Source organism: Muntiacus reevesi, chromosome 10 (genome assembly GCF_963930625.1).
Source record: "Muntiacus reevesi chromosome 10, mMunRee1.1, whole genome shotgun sequence".
Classification (NCBI taxonomy): Eukaryota; Metazoa; Chordata; class Mammalia; order Artiodactyla; family Cervidae; genus Muntiacus; species Muntiacus reevesi.
In genome coordinates, this window is record NC_089258.1 from 8,769,719 (window position 1) to 8,791,364 (window position 21,646).

General features: G+C 41.0%; 1 protein-coding gene and 1 long non-coding RNA gene across 2 annotated transcripts in view; one reads left to right on the forward strand and one right to left on the reverse strand.

Moving 5' to 3' along the window:
• The window catches only part of LOC136176597 (uncharacterized), a 165,973-nt gene that overhangs the window by 136,053 nt on the left and 8,274 nt on the right, over window positions 1–21,646 (forward strand). The window lies entirely within an intron of this gene.
• The window catches only part of RASEF (RAS and EF-hand domain containing), a 93,777-nt gene continuing 73,810 nt past the window's right edge, over window positions 1,680–21,646 (reverse strand). Inside the window, exons 13-17 of the mRNA XM_065947011.1 lie at window positions 20,269–20,350; window positions 18,691–18,805; window positions 15,047–15,166; window positions 11,851–11,927; window positions 1,680–5,257 (exon numbers count right to left, since the gene is read on the reverse strand). Of these exons, the coding sequence (XP_065803083.1) occupies window positions 5,152–5,257; window positions 11,851–11,927; window positions 15,047–15,166; window positions 18,691–18,805; window positions 20,269–20,350 (500 nt within the window). The 3' untranslated portion in view covers window positions 1,680–5,151. The remainder of the gene's footprint in view (window positions 5,258–11,850; window positions 11,928–15,046; window positions 15,167–18,690; window positions 18,806–20,268; window positions 20,351–21,646) is intronic.

Genomic DNA, 21,646 nt, shown 5'->3' on the forward strand with positions numbered 1-21,646 from the left:
GTGGAAATCACTGCTGCAGAAGAGACTATAGAAAAAAAGAATGAAATAAAACGGAGACTGTCTAAGACCCCTCTGGGACAACATTAAACTCATCAACATTCGCATTATAGGGGGTCCCAGAAGCAGAAAAAAGGATCTGAGAAAATATTTGAAGAGATAATAGCTGAAAATCCCAACATGGGAAAGGAAATAGTCAACCAGGTCCACTTGTTCTCTCCAAACATAGAGAGTCCCCGGCAGGTTAAATCCTAAGAGGAACGTGCTGAGATACACGGTAATCAAAAGGACAGAAATTACTCTACACCACCTTCATGGCAGAAAGCCAAGAGGAACTAAAGAGCCTCTCCCAATGAGGTGAAAGAGGAGAGTGAAAAAGCTGGCTTAAAACTCAACACTCAAAAAACTAACATCATGGCATCTGGTCCCATCACTTCATGGCAACAGATGGGGAAACAACAGAAACAGTGACAGACTTTATTTTCTTGGGCTCCAAAATGACTGTGGATGGTGACTGCAGCCATGAAATTAAAAGATGCTTGCTCCTAGGAAGAAAAGTTATGACAAACCTAGATAGCATATTAAAAAACAGAGACATCACTTTGCCAACAGAAGTCCATCTAGTCAAAGCTATAGTTTTTCCAGTAGTCATGTATGGATGTGAGAGTTGGACCATAAAGAAGGCTGAGCACCCAAGAATTGATGCTTTTGAACTATGGTGTTGGAGAAGACTCCTGAGAGTTCTTTGGACTGCAAGGAGATCAAACCAGTCAATCCCAAAGGAAACCAACCCTGACTATTCATTGGAAGGACTGATGCTGAAGCTGAAGCTCCAATACTTTGGCCATCTGATGCGAAGAGCTGACTCATTGGAAAAGACCCTGATGCTGAGAAAGATTGAAGGCAGGAGGAGAAGGGGATGACAGAGGATGAGATGGTTGGATGACATCACTGACTCAATGGATATGAGTTTGAGCAAGCTCCAGGAGATTGTGAAGGACAGGGAAGCCTGGGGTGCTGCAGTCCATGGGGTCACAAAGAGTTGGACATGACTGAGCGACTGAACTAAATTGATCAAAGTGCCAGGTACTATTCTCAGCACTTTCCATACATACACTTATTTAGTCCTCATAACCACTCCATGAAAAAGGTACTGTTATCATCTCTGTTTTACCGATGAGGAAACTGGGGTACACAAAGGTTAAATAAGCTCCTATTCATAGTTACTGACTAGAAGGTTCATGAGGCAAGGTTCAAACCCAAGCAGGCTGGCTACAGAGCTCAGACCTGTGGCCACTAAAATATACTGCCTCTTATTCTGTTGTGTGTGTATGTCTCTGTGTATGTGTGTCTGCAGAAACTCTGCAAAGCCTGCCTTATTTAAACAGTTTTCTTTGATCACCCATTCAAGCACTGTGTACAGCAGAGGGGAGGCAGCAGCAAACCACAGGGATAAAGCTCAAAGAATATGTCTAGTTAAACAAGTATGAAGTCAGTAAGGATGCTGACCAGTTAGAAAGGGTACTAAACAAGGCAGAGCAGGCAGCCACATCCAAACCAGGATGCACGGGGAGACTTCCTGAAGGACGTGACGTTTAAGCTAAAGCAGAGGAACAGCAGGAGTTAGCTAGGCAGGGTGGGTTGGGGGGTGGGGCCGGAGGGTGTCAGAGAAGGGGCCTAACACAAGGTCATGAGGATGGCCAGAGTACGTCCTGCCGGTTTTCTACTAAAGCCTCACTACTCCTGGATGTCACACCCCAAAGCTGGTCAACTTGTAGCCCCCCTGGTCGAGAGGACAAGATGTGCCACAGTACCACACACCACCCTTTTCTTCCCCAGCTAGCTGCCTGGGCCAGGGTTTTAGAGGCGCAGTTTCATGTAGGCACATCCCAGAACTAAAATTACTTCAGCAATGCCTGCAGCAAAGCTGGAGGAAACACCAGAAGACCAAAGCAAGTGGTTTTTTTTTTTTAACTGAATTTATGATGCAGAAAATATAATGTATTCTTTAGACATTTGTGCTACCATAAATTATACATTATGGGATAATTATTAATGGTTTGAAGAGAAACAGTATAAATGAAATACAGCCAATATTATGAAAATGTAAACCATGTAAATCAAAATCATAAATAATTATTTCATTACTTAGAGGTGTTCTTAATATATATGTATGAAATTTCTTACACATACATACAATAAAAGCCCATGAAAACCATGACTCTGAAGCCAATCACTGTACAAATATGAAAATAAATCTTTATCTTTAAGCTCAATTTTATCTTCAGCAAGAGAAATGTGTGGTTTGGGCCTTATGCAGATCACATTTAGTATTAAAAATAATCTCACATATGTCATATAAAACAGCAAGTGGAAAAAAATAAATTATGAAAATGCACGAGGCTAAAAGTTAACAGTGAAAAATGTTTCTATAGCCAGTGTTCTTTTCATGTTGAAACTAAAATAATATCCAGAGTGTCAGGATACATAAAAAAGTGTAGTGTAATTGTGATTTTAAAAGCTCTCCAAGGAGTAATTGAGACAAGATGAATAGAAAGTGCAGCAAATTAAGTTCAAGTTAAAAACACTAGCTGTTTTTATTATTACCAAAAATAAACTCTAAATTTGGGAACAGCATCATAAAATCAAATGTTGATAATAAACTTAGTTTCCTAGCAGGGCAGTGAAAGAGCTATCAGTAGCTTTTCTTTAAATAGGATCTCTAACCAGAGCTATAAGTCTAATTTGAAAGCTGTAAGTCTAATTTGAATTTTGTTGCAAAAATATTTATCTAAGTTAAGATAGTTAAAGATGTTTGCTTCATTTATCACAGGCACCTATGTAATCTAATCAGTTTGGGTTACTGCCCCTATAGTCCAGAAGCAAAGACCAAGATAATACTTCTGTATCAAAGATATATACTATTATATACATATTGTAAGACACATATAGACACTTTGGGGGAAAATAAATAAAGACAACACAATAACATGTATACTAACACAGTTTTGTGCAACTGCATCAAACTCCTAAACTTAAACACCATATATCAACACACAGGTCTGTTAGGTCTGTTCTAACTGGGGCTCCACAGATGCCACCGAGGCAAACAGCAGTGGTCAAACTTTCATTGCACCATGGCACAAAAATAACCATCCCTCCTTGGATCAATTTGACAGTTCCCCACCAGCAAGGTATTCTTTTTAGTAAAAAATGTAAACTTTTTTTTCCCCTCTGAGACCAAAAAACAGGAAACAGGAATCCATGGTAGAGTTGTTGAAGACAGAACCAACTTCCCAGTGAAAAAGAACAAAACCCAACTAGATATCACCAGTAGAGAGAAGGCACACTTTGAAAAGCTAAATGGATGTTGTGGCTATTTATAAGCTCTGTTAATATACTACCCAATTGTCATTAAAAAAAAAAAACAAACAAAAAACCTTGGAGAATTTAAGGTCTGATCATAAAAATTGTAAATAGAGTTGTTTTAATTCTATAAGAGGGATGTTTTTAGCTTACGTAGTACAATAAGAGCTGTTATTTTTTTCAGCAGGCTACTTGGGGCCTGGACCTATGAATCACGTTAAGTTCAAGTCTCTGGTTGGGAATAACTTAGTTGGTTCTGGCCACTGAAAATGAAACCAAAGACCATGCCTCGCTGACCCACCCTGGGGTCAGGTATTGACTCCTTTGGCTCTTGGAGCAGGCAGCACAGCTTCTAGGAGAGCAGCCCCTGAGGCTGTTGGTGAGGATGAGTCCCGAGTCACCTCAAAGGACTGACTCAGCTGTACCCTAACCACAATTCCTCTTCAAAAGAGATGATTTTTCAAAATGACACATAACATTTCTTTCACTGTTCATTATTTAAGGATGTGAATGCTGGCAGCCAAGGTGTTAGGGTATCTGTTATAGAAAAGAGATTATGCTCTTAAGCCATGGGGAGGTTTGAAGTTGCATATTTTCATTTGGCAAAATGATAAATAGTATATTTAAAAAACTATATATATATACATATATATATAGTTCGCATACCATAAGATTCACCATTTAAAGTATACAATTTAGTGGATTTTAGTATATTCACAGAGTTGTGCAACATTAGCACAATATAATTCCAGGACATTCTCATCATCCCCAAGGAAACTATATACCCATTAGTAGTCACTCTCAATTACTCCCTTTTACCAGCACCTGCAGTCTCTTGCTGTTCCTTTTTTTTTTTTAAGTGAAGTGGGACAACTTTCCTGGGCATTGTATTTTCAGTAGCATGTGGCTTTATACTTTTTGTTAGAATTTTTAGCAGTGAATTCAAACCATGGTCTTTGTAAGTATTCTGAGATTATAAAACAACCTCTTTAATATACTATTTTTGTCCCCCAAATGTTTTCTGTATATATAAAGCAATAGATTTTTCTATCTCCACTGGAACATAAAACATTGCCATTTTTTTCTCAATTAAATTCTATTCTACACAATTAAATTCTGTTCTATACAAGAAGTGAGAAAAACTGATACTTAAATATTTAAAAAGATGAACGACCAGAGTCCTTATAAACCGTGGGCCATCACACTCCCCTTCTCACTCCTTAAAGAGCTACAGAGCTGAGAGAGCCGAGGCCTGAAAGGCCAAGCTGCTTGTTTACAGATGAGGAAATGGATCTAATGTGGGTTGGAGACAGGTTCAAGACCAGAAGGCTAGTTTACAGCAAAGGTAGGATGCTAACCCCCTTTTACTAGTTTTCTATTGACTTGGCCAAAAAGTTTGTTTGGGGTTTCCTGTAAAGTTGAGAAAAACCTGAATGAACTTTGTGGCCAACCCAATAGTACTGAATATGGGAAGTAAATGTCATTGGTTATCTACCACATAAATCTAATTATATCAGTGAATTTCTTTTATAGTTTTGATCTGAGCATAAAAAGACTATCTAAATTTAAGACAGGCATATTTAACCAGGAGGCCCAAGTCACTCATTGAAACAGCAAAAAAGAGCTGAGGTTCTGGAGGGACCCGAGAGAGAGCACAATTTAGATTCCTCACACTGTAACTCTCCACCAAGTGTCTGTAGGATGTACCACTTCATGTAAGAAGCAAGTAAGTCACGTATATTCAGTACCCTGGGAATGGAGGCTTTGTGGGCTGAGGATGTTTTGGAATTAACCATTGCAACAGTTCTTCATCTGGGTTGACTTTTTGGAACTAGTGCCACTCAGATTGGTAATGGATTTGCTGTCATCCTCATCAGTTCTTTTTTTCACTTCCCTGGAGAGAGAAAGAGATATACAGACAGAGAAGGAGATTACTGAGGTGTAAAATACAACCATAAACAACTCGGTAGAAATAAAACTGCTAAGCACTTGCTATGTGCCATGCAGACAGGGTGCTAAATGCTTTGTAGGTGTTGACATTTAATCCTCACAGCTATATGATTTTATTGTGTCCCATTTTATATGTGAGAAAAAGAAGGCAAACAAAAAATGTTAAGAAATTTCCCTTAGGTCACATAGCTGAAGAAGTGGCAGAACTTGGATTGCAACCATGTAGGTGAGCTCCAGCCATCTGCATTCTGAACAGTAGGCTACACACTCATGCATGTACACAGAACACCTACCCAGGTGCATACACACATGTGCACACACTCACAGGCACACAGACTACTGTTGCTCTCTCCTGTGGTTATGCATGGTATAGTCTGCCACACACACAGCTCATTCCTTAGGATTCTGGAACCTAGCTTCACCCGCAGCTAATGCTTAACAAAAGCAATGATGGCTTTATAACCATTTTGTAATAATAGTTAATCATGGAGATAACAGCAGATGGTTAAAATCCAAAAAATCCTTTTGTCTCTTCCTAAATTTCTTTTAGAATTAACAGAGGCAACACTGCACCAAAGATCTCCATGATCCTGTGAAAGCCCCCTAAGGAAGTCTCCTACCCCTGGGGATGCTTGTGAAATACGCACATTCGGAAGTCCCACCTTAGACAAGCTGAATGGAAATGTCACGTGGTGAGGAGTGTGCGACAGCTTGTCACCAACATGGCCCCAGGGAATTCCACCTTCCCTGTCAGGGTCTGCCATTCCCCCACTAGTGGTGAATGAAGCTTGTGCTGCTCCCCCATGCTCAGGACCGGCTCTGTGACCGCGCAGACCAATGGAAGGGCGAGGGAATGGTGTGCTGGCACTTCCACACGGGGCATGAATAAGGCCTGATCATTTTGAGCTCCCATGTAAGAGGCCGAGTGCTCCTCACTGGATAGAGAACAGCAGAGAGGTCCTGGGGGCTGAGATGCCACAGGAAGGAGCACCTGGGCGACACACATGAGACCCAGCCACAGTCCGTGTCCATGACCTCAAATGCATGAAACACCCGAGGAAGCCGCAGTCAAGGCCCCTCCAGTGAGATCCAGTCTCCTCCGGTAATTTCAGAAAATAAAAGTTGGGATTGTTCCGGGGGACTACATTTTGTGTGCCCTGTTCCCAGATCCTGGGAACTGGCGTGTTCCCAGCACAGCAGTGCTATTTAATAGAATGTGATTCATATATGTAATTAAAACATTTTTAGCATTATGTAAATTAAAACATATATGTAATTAAAACATTTTACACAGTAAAAAGTGTAAAGAGAAATAGGTGAAATTAATTTCATTAATATATTTTAATCAACTTGGTATTATAACAGTACTATCACTTCAGCATGTTACCAATAAAAATATTCGTGAGGTATTTTGCAATTTTTATACTGACTTCAAAACCCAGTATTTATTTAATACACCTAGCACATCTCAGCTTGGATAACCACACTTCCAGTGGATAGTGGCCACTAAACTGGTCAGCACAGCCCCAGAAGGAGCTGATGTACTAACCTTTGAAAACCACTGCACCATGAGTAGGAAAGAAAAGGGAAACTAGTTCTTGCTGAAGGCCAGTTAATAAATGCTATGCTACACATTTTCACGTAGTCCTTATTACACACAACATACACACTGTCGTGTGACAGGTGAGCATCACTGTCTTCACAGATGAGGAAACAAAGACTCAGGAAAAGAAGGAGGATACACAGTTTAACCATAACACCCTATAAGACCTGGTTCAGACTTATGACCTCCTGAACTATATTTGTATTGCTTAAACCACTAGGTTAGTAGGAATTTGTTACAGTGACAAGAGAAAACTAATACAGCTTCCAAATGCAAAATCTTGACCACTGGGTCATTCAACAAGTGTCCAACTTATGCCAGGCTCTGGGATCCTCAACTAGTGAGCTCTAAAGAGAGAGCCAGATATCTTCTAAATAAATTGTTACTAGGTCCTGAAAGCTGCTAACACACAAGCACAGTGGAGCCGACCTATTGGCAGGACAGGAATTCATTTAAAGAGGAAGGGAGGTTCCAGGTTCAGGGAACAGCTTGCATAGAGACAAAGAGGAATAAAAGAACCTGGCCATGACTGGAGGCAAAGTTTGCTGTGTCTAGAGATTATCATTCATTTGGGAATCAAGAAGAGATGCAAACAGAAAGGTAGGTGAGATCTGGCTCTGGGGGACTGTTCAGTTCAGTTCAGTTCAGTTCAGTCGCTCAGTCGTGTCCTACTCTTTGCGACCCCATGAATCGCAGCATGCCAGGCCTCCCTGTCCATCACCAGCTCCCGAAGTCTACTCAAACTCATGCCCATCGAGTCGGTGATGCCATCCAGCCATCTCATCCTCTGTCATCCCCTTCTCCTGCCCCCAATCCCTCCCAACATCAGGGTCTTTTCCAATGAGTCAACTCTTCACATGAGGTGGCCAAAGTACTGGAGTTTCAGCTTCAGCATCAGTCCTCCAATGAACACCCAGGACTGATCTCCTTTAGGATGGATTGGTTGGATCTCGTTGCAGTCCAAGAAACTCTCAAGCGTCTTCTCCAACACCATAGTTCAAAAACATCAATTCTTCGGCACTCAGCTTTCTTCACAGTCCAACTCTCACATCCATACATGACCACTGGAAAAACCATAGCCTTGACCAGACGGACCTTTGTTGACAAAGTAATGTCTCTGCTTTTTAATATGCTATCTAGGTTGGTCATAACTTTCCTTCCAAGGAGTAAGCATCTTTTAATTTTATGGCTGCAGTCACCATCTGTAGTGATTTTGGAGCCCCCAAAAATGAAGTCTGACACTGTTTCCACTGTCTCCCCATCTATTTCCCATGAGGTGATGGGACCAGATGCCATGATCTTAGTTTTCTGAATGTTAAGCTTTAAGCCAACTTTTTCACTCTCCTCTTTCACTTTTCATCAAGAGGCTTTTTAGTTCCTCTTCACTCTCTGCCATAAGGGTGTTGTCATCTGCATATCTGAGGTTATTGATATTTCTCCTGGCAATCTTGATTCCAGCTTGTGCTCCTTCCAGCCCAGCGTTTCTCAGGATGTACTCTGCATATCAGTTAAATAAGCAGGGTGACAATACACAGCCTTGATGTACTCCTTTTCCTATTTGGAACCAGTCTGTTGTTCCATGTCCAGTTCTAACTGTTGCTTCCTGACCTGCATATAGGTTTCTCAAGAGGGTGGGTCAGGTGGTCTGGTATTCCCATCTCTTTCAGAATTTTCCACAGTTTATTGTGATCCACACAGTCGAAGGCTTTGGTATAGTCAATAAAGCAGAAATAGCCACTTGCTAAAAGAGACTGGGTTCTTTGTTGTAGGTCAGACACCAACGTCGGGTGCAAGCAGGAGAGTATTAACTGGATTTTTATTTACAAAGATCACCCTGATTAGAGAAAGAATATGGACAGATTGAAGAAAAAGTGCAGAGAGGTCACTGAATCATTAGGGCCCCAGAACCCCCTAGAGACAGATGATGAAGAAAGAGGAAGGAGTCAAGACTGACTCTAGGTTACTATTTTTTTTTATTATGATGTTAATAGTTTCCTGAAAAGGGGAGTATAGAGTGAAGAATAATTTTACAGAAAACACATTCAGTTCAGTTCAGTCGCTCAGTCGTGTCCAACTTTTTGTGACCCCATGAATCGCAGCACTCCAGGCCTCCCTGTCCATCACCAACTCCCGGAGTTTACTCAAACCCATGTCCAGCAAGTTGGTGATGCCATCCAGCCATCTTATCCTCTGCTGTCCCCTTCTCCTCCTGCCCCTAGTCCCTCCCAGCATCAGGGTCTTTTCAAATGAGTCAACTCTTCGCATGAGGTGGCCAAAGTACTGGAGTTTCAGCTTCATCATCAGTCCTTCCAATGAACACCCAAGAAAACGCATTAGGATTTAGCTATGTTGGGTCAGTCAGACGTATGGAATTTCCATTTGTTGGTGGGTGGGAACATGGAATTTTTAAAAAGATAGGAGTTAAAAATATAGAAATTGGAAGTCACCTTCTAGACAGTTTTAGGAACCATGGGGATGGAAGACATTAGGCAGAGAAAGTAAGAGCAAGAGAGTGCAGAATAGAATCCTGGCATTGCCAGCATTTAAAAGGCAAATCAGAGATTCAGAGCAGTGCAAAGGCCTACTTTTGCCACTTAGTATCTGTGTCACTTTGAGCAAGCTGATAAAGCATTCTAATTCTCAGTTTTCTTATCTGTATAATGGGTACAGTAAACACAGCATCTTCACAAGACAACTCACATCTCTCTCTTCTGGGAGGTCCAATAGGCCCCTATCAGCTATGTATCATATGGCTGCCTGGTCATATTTTTCTTCTTTTTCTCTAATTTTAAATTGCATAGCCTATCTTACATACCCTGATATCTCTCTAAGGCCTTCATGCTGAGCACTCATAATAATGCAGACATTATTGAACCTTGAAAGCAAATATTAAGGGAGAAAAACAGGCTGTATTTTTCACTTGGCCTTCAGTTTCCTTAAATCTACTCAAAATGCAGGCACTCCCACTTTAAGGGAATCAGGAAAATACAATTACAAACATCTAAAATAGGTTTAAGGCTGGGAAAACTAAATTACCTCACTCCAAACTGCCATATGCTTAACTGCATTTTAAATGAATCAGTCTTATGGACAGATTTACACCCAGTGGGCTCAGCAACGGTGCTGAACTGATAATATCAACCTGAGCTTTTTATGTTTTTCTCAAACTTCAGGCCACTGAACAATTTGAATTTATTGCAAAATGTTTAAAGCCTGTGGCTCTGGTGGTGGCAGACTGACTTACTGACGGACAGTAGTTGGAATGAACGTCCTGTCAGCCCTACAGGGAAACGGAATTTCTAGGAACGACTTTTCCTGGGATTGAGACGTTTTTCAAGAAAAGGCAAAGGAATTCAGGTTGTTAACCGAACACTTATGACCTCCCTTTAAAAACAAACACTGTTTCAGACAGTGCAAATCCATAAACTTTTCGTCCAGGTTTTAAGACATGACATGGGGAACTATCTTATGAGATCAAGTCAAGAATTTAATGTTTTGCATTACACACAACATTTTGAAGGCTGTAAAACTTTTAAAAGTAATCTTACTGGTGGAAACTAAACCATTTTTATTTAAGACTTGGTACTTTGACAAACCATCAGATGACATGGTATAAAGCAAATTAAAGGCTCTACAAATTTGCTTTATTTATAATTTTCCTATTTAACATATTGTTAATGTAACTAACCTAGAGGTCTCAACAACAATTTAAAAATTCTTTGATGAGTGATTCACAAGAAGTGACCTTGTTATCAAAATGCTTCTGCACATAGCTGTTTTAAGTAAAGCTGCATTGTAAACAGGGTGGTTGCTAGGCTGACTCAACACACTTATCTATGGAATCATAGGCTGTCAGGACTAGAGAGCCTTACGGGTCATTTTCTTTAGCCCCTTCCCTCATTTTACAGATTAGAAATGCCAAACTTAGTCAAGACTCCACAGCTATTTGGGGCAGATTTAAGATTGGACTTTGAGCCTCCTGACACTACACTCCTCCAGCGTGCTGGGCAGAAGCCCTCAGCCACGCAGAGCGCCTTAGCTGCAGCTTCCTTTCCTGCTCAGCTGGGGCAGCAATGTAGCACCTCCTACCTGAGGTGAAGGTGGTGCTGAGCCCTTTATTCTACTAAAGTTAAGATTCTTATAAAACCAGAATCTCACAAATGATCAGAAAAAGAATCACATGCCTAAAGTGGTTTTGCTTTGTCAGCAATTAAAGTTCATTGGCTGGATTTTAATAACGCTCGTTTTATATTTTTCTTTCTTCCTTTTTTTTTTTTTTTAAAGTATTTAAACTGTTAGACCAGTAAAGAATCATCTTTACACTTGTGGCAGAAAACCAGCAGAAGAAATGAGTCTAACAGAAAACATTGTTATTTCCTAAGAATACTGCAAAGATTGAAATACAGTTAAATCCAAGTTCCTCAATGATGCAGTTTTCATTCTAATCCACATCCCAAGATGTTATTTATTATTAACACCATTGTCTAAGCTCTAAAATTACATGGGTAATAATGTAAACAAAGTGCTTCCAACTGGCATGATATACAATTTGCTTTGTGAAATTTTTTTCCTTTACCTTGGAAAATGTCATAATAGATAGTTATATTCATAATGGTCTCTTGTGTTTAAAATCTGGTTCCTGGAAATGATTCATACACGTCAGATGTTAGCTTTGTGGTAACATTTTGCAGAAATGTCAGCGACACCTCAGATGCACCTGCTTCTGTTTGGCAGTAGAGGTATTTTCCCAACGTTCACAGGGAACAAGCGGCATTACCAGTTTTTTCACAAACTGTCTCTCCAACCACTACTGAAAGACAGGACAGTGTTCCCCAATATAGACTCACTTTATGGTCAATATATTTGACACATACAGCAACTAAGTGAAAATTCAATCCTACATTCAGTTTTCCAAATATAAGGCAAAACTTTACCGAGCAAGATGGAGAACAGCTTCCACTATATTTGAACCATCTTTGGCGCTTGTTTCACAAAATAATGCCCCATAGGTCTGTAAAAAAACATATATATATGCATATAGAATTAAATGAAGGCTTTGATTAGGTTTCCTGGAATGTTCACTTTTAAAATCAATAAAATAAAAATATTCCCCTGTTGAGTATGCTAAAAATAATAGTTAAGTAATTGGATTCAAAGTTTCAAGACTTTAAAAAAAAAGCATGTTTGAGCCTAGTTATTCCAGTAACAGTTCCTAGTCAAAAGAATTTTTTTAGAACTTTTTATTTTTTATTAGGGTATATCCAGTTAACAAATAATGTTGTGATAGTTTCAAGTGAATAGCAAAGGAACTCAGCCATACATATACATGTATCCACTCTCCCTCAAATCCCTGTCTCATCCAGGCTGCCACATAACACAGAGCAGAGTTTCATATGCTATACAGTAGGTTCTTGCTGGTTATCCATTTTAAATATAGCAGTGTGTACATGTCCATCCCAAACTCCCTAACTATCCCTTTCCCCCAACCTTCCCCTGGCAACCATAAGTTCCTTCTCAAAGTTTGTCTGTTTTTGTTTTTTAAGTAAGTTCATTTGTATAATTTCTTTTTAGATTCCACATATAAGGGATATCATACAATTTTTCTCCTCTGTCTGACTTACTTCACTCAGTATGATGCTCTCTAGGTCCATCCATATTGCTGCAAATGGTATTATTTCATTCTTTTTAATGGCTGAATAATATTCCACCCAATAAGAGAATTTTTATTTTGCATCCCCCCCCCCCAAAAAAAAAGCCTCATCCCACTATACAAAATTTCATAGTTTTAGGTTCTTATATCCAAGAGTCACACATGCCACCAAGTGTTCTCTATCAAATAACTTGAGAGAGATAAAAATGATAGCTTAAGGTAACCACACAGGAATGAAATGTTCATCAGAAGTATGTCTCCTTTAGGCCAGCAGCTAGCACACTCCTCTTCACCCTATCATCCTTTTCTATTGAGATTCAGCAGCCTCTGTGTTGCTAAAACCAATGGACATTTTCTAGCCCTCTATTATTTAACCTCCCAGTGGTTATACATATAGTCATTGATTGTTATCACTCTTCTGCTTCAGACCTTCTGATGTTTCCCATCCTCACAAGCAATATTGAAATGCTAACCTGGCTGACAAGGCCTAGGTATGCTTGTATGGGACCCCGGCCAACCTCCCAGTTCTACCAGTGGCCACTCTCCCTCACAACGCTCAAGCTACCCTGGCCATCCCTCTGTTTCTCCAGTGCTGCAAATTTCCTCCCACCTTAGAACTTTTGCGGGCTTCCCTTGTGGTTCAGTGGGTAAAGAATCTGACTGCAGTGTGGGACACCTGGGTCTGATTCCTGGGTTGGGAAAATCCCCTGGAGAAGGGAAGGCTACCCACTCCAGTATTCTGGCCTGGAGAATTCCATGGGCTGTACAGTCCATGGGGTCGCAAAGAGTCGGACACAACTGAGCGACTTTCAATTTCAGGACCTTTGCACCTGTTGTTAACACTACCTAGGTCATCCTATATCCTTAGTAATCCCCTTCACCAGGCTGACTTTTACCTACCTTTTCGGTTTTTAGGTAATTCTTCCTTGAAGTTAAGATTAAGTGTTTCCTAACTCTGAAAAAGTCAGCATTAGGAATTCCTATTACAAAACCTCTTGACAGGTATTTTTTCAGCACGGCACTTGCCACAATTGTAATTGATGAAGTGTGTCTTTGTCTCACAAGCTGGAAACAACTCCTTTAGGAAAGGAGGACTGTGTGTGCCGTGGGGCCAGGTGTGGTTTACCTCGTTCCTGTGTGGGACTGGGAGAGGATGTGATGGATACTCTGGAGCAGGGAGAAAGGGAGCAACCAAACAATGGCGAAAGATTACTGTGAAACTTTTACTCATGACGCCCTCAATCCACAGAAATGCTAGAATAATTCCCCAAATGAATCTTATTTCTAGTAAAAATGGGCAGTGCTGCTGCTGAATTTCATAGTCAGGATGTTATCAGGTGAAATAGAGATGGCCTTTGAGGATGTAGGAGGGTGGCGGACATGAGATGCAAAATAAGTAAGCAAACCTTGGGGAATCGATAAGAAATTGTGGAGAAGGAATAAAGTTGGCATGCAGCCAGGAGTGATAGCTCTCTAGGGGGACGAGTGGATTGCATAGGTTTAATGTCTGTCTCCCCTAGACAGTAAACTATGTGAGGGCAAGGATGGTCTCTTTTGTTCTCTACCCTTTGCTCAGCTCACAATAAAGTACTTTTCACATGGTAAATATAATTAAATATGTGTTGAATGGATCTTGTCTACATTTCATTGCCTAGTTTTAATGTTTATCATATTTGGCTCACAGTTATAACATTTAAAATAAGAAACAATTCCAACTTAAAATAGGGAAATTGAAACTTCTTTTTAAAGTTCACTTGTTTATGTTATAGAGCAGTCGTTTATTGATGATGACAGACAACAATGATAGCTATGTCAAATCAGACTGTTATGGTTAAGAATTTATTTGACCCAAGGGCCATCTGATTCCTTGTTCGGGTAAAACAAGTCTTAAGGGGGCCACGAAGCAGTCTGACACAATGACAGTGATGAGGGAATAAGCACTGCCCACAACAGTAATCTGAACAGAAATGAGGGCCATCCCTTAAACAAATGCATAACCAAGAATAGTTTTATACTGTTCCAATTGACCACAAATCTTAGAAAAAAGAACATGTCTACCAGTTCTCTTCGCCCTGCCACCCAGGTGACATACTGTATCATCTGCTGCCTCTTGGCACAGTCACCCTCTGGAACCAAAGTCAACTTTTCAAAACAGGACACCCATTCTTTTTCCTTTACCTGGATCCCAGGACTACAGGAGGATTCCAGGAACTGGGGAAGAGTGAGGAAGAAGACAGGAGAATTTTGCCTCTTCTTTGTACTCAGTGGGGAAAACGATCACATGATTGTTTTACCCCCACAAGGGATTTAATTCTTGTCGTTAATTATTTACATTCATGGGGTGGATGGGGGGACTGGGAATTCTGTCCATGTGAGGACAGAAGACCCATCAAAGAGTGGAGGTTTGTCAAACACCCTTTTCAGCACACGTAGAGAAAAGTGAAAGACCCCTTCCAGTTTGGACCCACTCTTACTCTTACCATGGCCAGTTTTTCTCCCAAGTATCCTGGGACACACTTTTGTCCCTCTGCTTCAGCAGCGTCACGGAGATCAGCCTTGTTTCCTACCAACATGATAGGAATGCTCTCATGGGCTGCATCCTACCATGAAGAAAAGAGAAAATGGTGCATACATGAAACATTGGACAAGTTATGAGGATGATGACAACAGCAGCTACCATTTCTGAATGCCCCTTGTATGCCACATGGTGTACAGACAATATCTTTAAACTTCAAAATATCTCTAAAAGGAGACAAACTTTTCCCCATTTCCAGACCAGAACACTGAAATTCAGAGAGGTTAAATAAGATGTTGTAAGGGTGAGGGCCGAGGTCCAAACTGACTCCATCATCCTTGCCATTACAGAAACTGATAGAAACTCAAGACACATGACCTAGAGCTACATTTAGCTGTAGTGCTCACATAATTTTTCACTCCAAACAGAGGTGATAACAAGCCGGCTTCATTATCCCAGATACAAAACACATAAATATTCCCTCAGCTATGATGGAACAAAAAAGGAGTCTGAAAGTTCCACACTCACTGCTATCTGGCTTACGACAAAAGCAAAATGCAAAGGCCCTAAAGATCAACATATTTCCTGTGAGGGGTCGATGAGCAATCATTCAAAGTACCAGTTTCTCAGGACAATGCTCCCAATCAGCGTGTGCACACTGTCGCGGCCTTCACAGAGGAGCTGGCTGGCTGACTGGAAGATGTGAGAGGCAGAAGCAAGTTTGAGACTCCACCCCTCCCACCACCTGGCTGCTCACCGGCTGTGACTGCGTGAAATCCAGCAAGTCTCTTGCTGTTTCTGACTCCATTTCCCTGTCTGTGAAATGAAGGGGTCAGTAAGCCCCCCTCAGTAGGCTATGATGAGAACAGAAGACTATGTGACTAGAAAATCAGCCTTTTGGCTCCTAAAGAAGCGAAGCAGCAGTGGTGACTGACACGTGGGGAGATGGCTCTTTGCGGCGCCTAAACACAGCCCGGTGCTCACCCACTTTGGTGCCACACCTGACGTAGCATCAAAAATGAGCCTTGAAACTAAAATTATACTTCCTTTCTCTTCTGACCACTTTCCTCCAACGGAATACATCAGAGTGAAGTAAAAGCAAAGGGGAGAAGGAAATGAAAAGCCCTCCCCCAGACTAGACACCCCACCCATTAATGTGTTAAGTAAATGCATTCTGTGGGGAACTGCTCAGGATCATATGGAAGCCACTAATCAAATATTCACTTAAGCCAGCCAAGACTTCTCAGAGCCACATGGGTAAGTAATGGCACCTCCTTCAAGTCTTGACTCAAATATGACCTCCTGGTCTGACCAGCCTGACTGCACTACCTGCAGCACTCGGCCCCACCATAAGGCCGTTTATCCTGGCCTTCTTTTGTTTCTACATCTAGCACTTCCTGTCATTCATTTTATTTATTTATGTTGGTTGCCTTTTACATCTCCCTAGCTAGAATACAAGCTCCAAAGGGTAGGGCCTTTCGTTTCTTTTAAATGGAGATACTGACAATACATGCACAAAACAGGGATGCCCAAAATATTTTTGAATGTTTAACAGTCAGAAAGAGATCTCATGTCTCAAGTGTCTCCATTCAACTTTTACCCAAATATCCAATAAAAAAATTATTCATGACAGGTAAACAGCCATAATTTTAAGATTTTCTAACCCAGTGGTTTTCAATTGAAGTATATTAACTATTAATTCAGAGGGTCCATTCACCACTGACACTCTACTGCGTTCCAATCCTTTCACGCATCTGAACTATCTCACTGTTAGTTTTGACCCATATTATAGTAGCCATATAAACTGTCCCAACAGAATTTCCCCAAATGAGAAAAGGTGAGCCATGGTAAGACTCACTGAGATAAGTCAAAGTCAAATGCCAAGTGGCATCTCATTTTTTCTCCAGTAACAAATTCAATATTTCATCTTGAATACACTTTTCTCCCTTTTTCGACCCTATGAAAGGTAACACCAATAGCTAAATGAATCACTTAGCGCAAGTAGGTGTTTACTTATCTAGCAAATTATGGCAGCAGGGCCCCTGGCGTAGGCCGTAACTAGTCACATAGGGCTTTTTCAACCCTATGGCTGACCCTGCCTTTTGTGTCTTGAGTATAATCCAAAGTCTTAAATGGGAGATCAAGTCCAAAAGTTTCAACAATACAAACAGTTTTGCTATAGATCTTAAATATCTGAGTGTATGAGTTAGTTGGGATCATCCATTCTTCTCTCATTGGTCGGCCCAGAGCTTCATCTGTTCCCTTGAGTAGCTGCCTCTCTATGCACTAACTACCCAGGAGATCCTTTCTTGATATTGGAGAAGTTTTTCTTAACCTGCTGCTCATTCTGGAGCTTCATCAAAAGAACAACCAGTGTTGAATCAGGAGGTCTAATTCTCCCTTCCACTCCAACCTCTAATTACTAAAAGCCAGTGTCATGAACTTTCTATGCCTCAGGTTTCTCATAAAAAGTAAGAACAATGTTACATTTACTTCCTTTCTCAGATATGTTACAGAGCTGAATATAACATGTAGAAAATTTTGTGAAATAAAAATACTACATAAATGTCAACATACTTTTGATGTATATATAATTTTAAGTCATGATTTTTCAGTTGGGCAAAACGCATATTTATCATTGAGTCTTACTGCCATTTTTCAGTCAGTCATTTCTTACATCTTTAGTTAGAAAGAGAACATTTTGGTATTTTACAGGGTATGAAACAGGCCCAACTGAAGAATCTAGAGGCTGACTTGAGATCAGGCAGCAGTTCTCTGTTCAGCCACCACTGCACTTAATGCCTGTTAAAAATTATAGATCATAGACATACTTGAAAAATTGTATTAGCCACTAGTTTTGTTTTTTTTTTTCCCAAGAGACTATGCTGAATCATGGCTTGAACTGTAGTTTTACGGTGATTAATAATGTTGGTGGCACATTAACTATGGTCAAAATAGTTTCCAACTTTAAAAAATTATTGACCATGAAACAAAGGATATGAAAGCTCTTCAGATGAAAGACACCATCTCATCTGAGCAAAAGAAAACATAGATAGTAACCACACATGTTTAAAACACCAATTTGTATGTTAGTAGTACCTTGGGTATGTAAAGACCAAATCTCTATCAGAATAAGGCTGAGAACATGGTTCCTACAGAATTTGGACTGGGTGGTGCCAGGTGGTGATGGTATTTCACCTACACTACTAGCACAAGTGGAAGCCCCTGGTACACCTCCAGTCACACTACACACCCAGCTCTATCACCCTCTTGTTTGTGAGAACTGCTTTTCCTTGGGTTGTCTGGATTTTCCCTTGCTGCCAATCGGGTTCTGATCATGTTAAAATCTAGGACCTCCCCTTCTCCCACCACCACTCAGAAGCTCACGTTATTAGTGTCCTTGGTTCTGTGGGAACTGGCCCGCTACTAAGGAGGAGATCAGTGCTGCTAAGTACTATTAGGAACCCTGCCTCCCACATCCAGTTCTTTCTGAGAGCCTGGATCAATGGTTTCTGAGTTCATTTTTACAAAGAAGAGAAACAGCATTTCCTGAGATCCAGCCTATAACTCTCCCATGTAATTTTTCTGTTGTCTGTTTTGATTTCTTACCTCAATCATATCTACCCATTCTCGTACATTAAGAAAGCTTTGCTCACACGTAACATCATACAGCAGCAAAACACCATCTGCTCTTCTGAAGTAAGACTTGGCAATGCTTCTGAATCTGGAAAAAAGCATGAAGGTAACAGTTCTAATCAGTCAGTTTGCTGTTGCCTCATTCTTCATCTCTTTTATGCTCACTTTTTCCCCTCCCTCATCTTTAAAGCAAGCCTTGGGACTTCCCTGGTGATCCAGTGGTTAAGAATCTGCTTTGCAATGTAGGGGGCGCAGGTTTGGTCCCTAGTCAGGGAACTAAGATCCCACATGCCTCAGAGTAACTAAGCCTGAAGGAAACTGCTAACCCCTTGTGCCACAACTAGAGTGTCTATGTGCTGCAACGTAAGATCCTGCATGACACAGCTAAAACTCGATGCAGCAAATAAATACATAAATAAATAAATAAAAATATTAAAAAGAAAAACCAAGCCCAATTGAGAAGAATCTAACAGCAATGTATTTCTGTGAAATAGTCATCCCAGAGCCCTAGAATGACCTGGTGAAAGGTAACAGGAGAAGAATCTGTGCTAATGATTTAGAAAATTCAATCATTTTCTCCACCAAACAATCTTAAGAAAGTCTACAAAGCCCAGCACATAGTCAGGACAAGGTTGAGAGCATAACTTCTAAAAATGTCAGCTTCTGCAACAAGCTACTGGAACCCAGGTGTGGGACACAGAGAAATACGGAAGGAGAGGCACATCCGAGCAAAATTATTTTTTGGGTGGCGGGTAGGGAATCCTGTGGATGGCTGGAAGAAGCCCCAACCATGTGGAACACCACAGGGTACACACAGGGGGTGTGGGGGCTTCCCAGGGGAAGGGCACACCTCAACCTATATGTCCTAACTCAACCAAGTACAATATTTTGCAAGATCTTAAATAGGGCCCTGTCAACCACACATTTTTTAAATGCTACTAGAAAATATGAGCTCCGTGTGGGCAGGTATTTGTGTGTCTGTTCACTGCTGAATCTGAACACCCTAACTGGTGCCCCGTGACAGAGGCTGACAGGTGCCCCCAAACTTTTTTGCTGCACAACCAGGTTCAGCCTGTTCCCAAAGAGTTAGATAAGATTAAGGCCTATGCCTCACACTTCTGTCCATCAGCAATGAAAGAGAGAGGGTACTGTCTGTCACCATGTGCAACTCTGCAGTTTAGTTTGTGTCTCTGCCCTTGAACAGAGGAGCTGACAGGTCCTCTTCTTCATCATCTCTGGTGCCCCAGCTCCCCAGCTGCTCATACTGTTGCCACTTTCAGGAGTGCTGCCTCACCGACAATCTCTCATTAGGATAGGGCACTTTTTAATATTTTTCCCAATGGGTTACCAGTTCAAAGGGAGCTTGAAGGGACTCACATGACTGATGATGGATGAGTGAAGAAGGAAAGGATGTGGAAAAAAGCAAGCATTCTTAAAATTCTAACACTATATCAGAACTATATTATCATGAACACAAAAGACACCGAACGTCTTACAAGGCCTGTGCATGCAAACCCCGGCAGAATTCAAAGCACTGGGGAAAGCACTTGCCTCTCCTGGCCAGCTGTATCCCAAAGCTGCAGTATTGTCCGTTCTCCATCTACGATGAGCATTTTCATTTGAAAATCAACACCTGAAAAAGAATATAAGAGAACATGGAGAACACAATGTAAATAATTCCATTGGATTTTACTTTTCAAGCCCTCCTTAGATGAGACAAAAGCCAAAAAGGTGAAGTTCAGCAAGACAGAGGAAAGAATCTGGCCTTCAGTGAGAGTGACCTTCACCTACTAATTATAAGCCAGACCACACATGCACATCACGGGTTGGCTGGCTTGGGGAAGGATTTAATCTGTGGACAAAAGGAAAATCTATGTTCTGTGTTCACGTAATTAGATGGACTTAGTTTTATGTGTGTGAATGCGCACAAATATGCCTATGTATATATGCAGGTATATCCATGTGTGTATGCATATGTATGTAAGTACATGTATATGGTGTGTATATATGCCAGGTGCTCTAGCAACTTAACCAAATACTTTAGGCTTTTTATGACTCAAACTGAAGTGAACTTTCAGCTTTGTTATCTTGAAGGGTTATAACAGTGCCATAAATTTACAAAGATATCCATTGTGAAGAGGGTAACCAATCTGTTTTAGGGTTTCTGGTTATGAAAATAAGAGTTCTTTAGATAAAGAAGAAGAATAAATGATAATTTGCATATGTTCAACTCCTTTTACTGATTATTATGCAAATGTGGAAATGAGGAGACTACTTTTCCTTGTTCTGAGAGGTATCATTCATGTGTTCCATTGTGAGGGAGCGGAGGGAACATACACTCGGCTATAATTCTGACCATGATGACAAACTGGCCATCGGTAAGATCACTTTATCAACATCAAGTGATACCTGATCAGAAAGGCTTTCCCTGGGCATCCTGTGCCAAAGGGCACTTCTCCCAAAGCTTGTTTTTTAAAATGTATTTCTCATCCATTTCCCTCTTTATGGGTTGGGATCTAGTTGACTTTGTTTACTGTGTATCTGTAGTGCCTGTAGGGCTTTACTGGTGACTCAGTCGGTGAAGAATCTGGCTGCAATGCAGGAGACCTGGGTTGGGAAGATCCCCTGGAGGAGGGCATGGCAACCCACTCCAGCATTCTCTTGCCTGGAGAATCCCCATGGACAGAGGAGCCTGGCAGCTGCAGTCCATGGAGTCTCAAAGAGTCGGATACAACTGAGCGACTAGGCAGTGCCTCTAACAGTACGTGGCTCACCGCAGGACTCCAGAAGTGCTTGCTGAATAAATGAATCCGTCATCTCTGGCATTAAACTCGGTTTGGTTGATCTCACTGGGTAAGCAGATACCTCAGTCCCTTGTTAGTCTTCCTTTCCCAAATTTAGTCCTTGGCCAAAGCAGAGGACTGTTCTA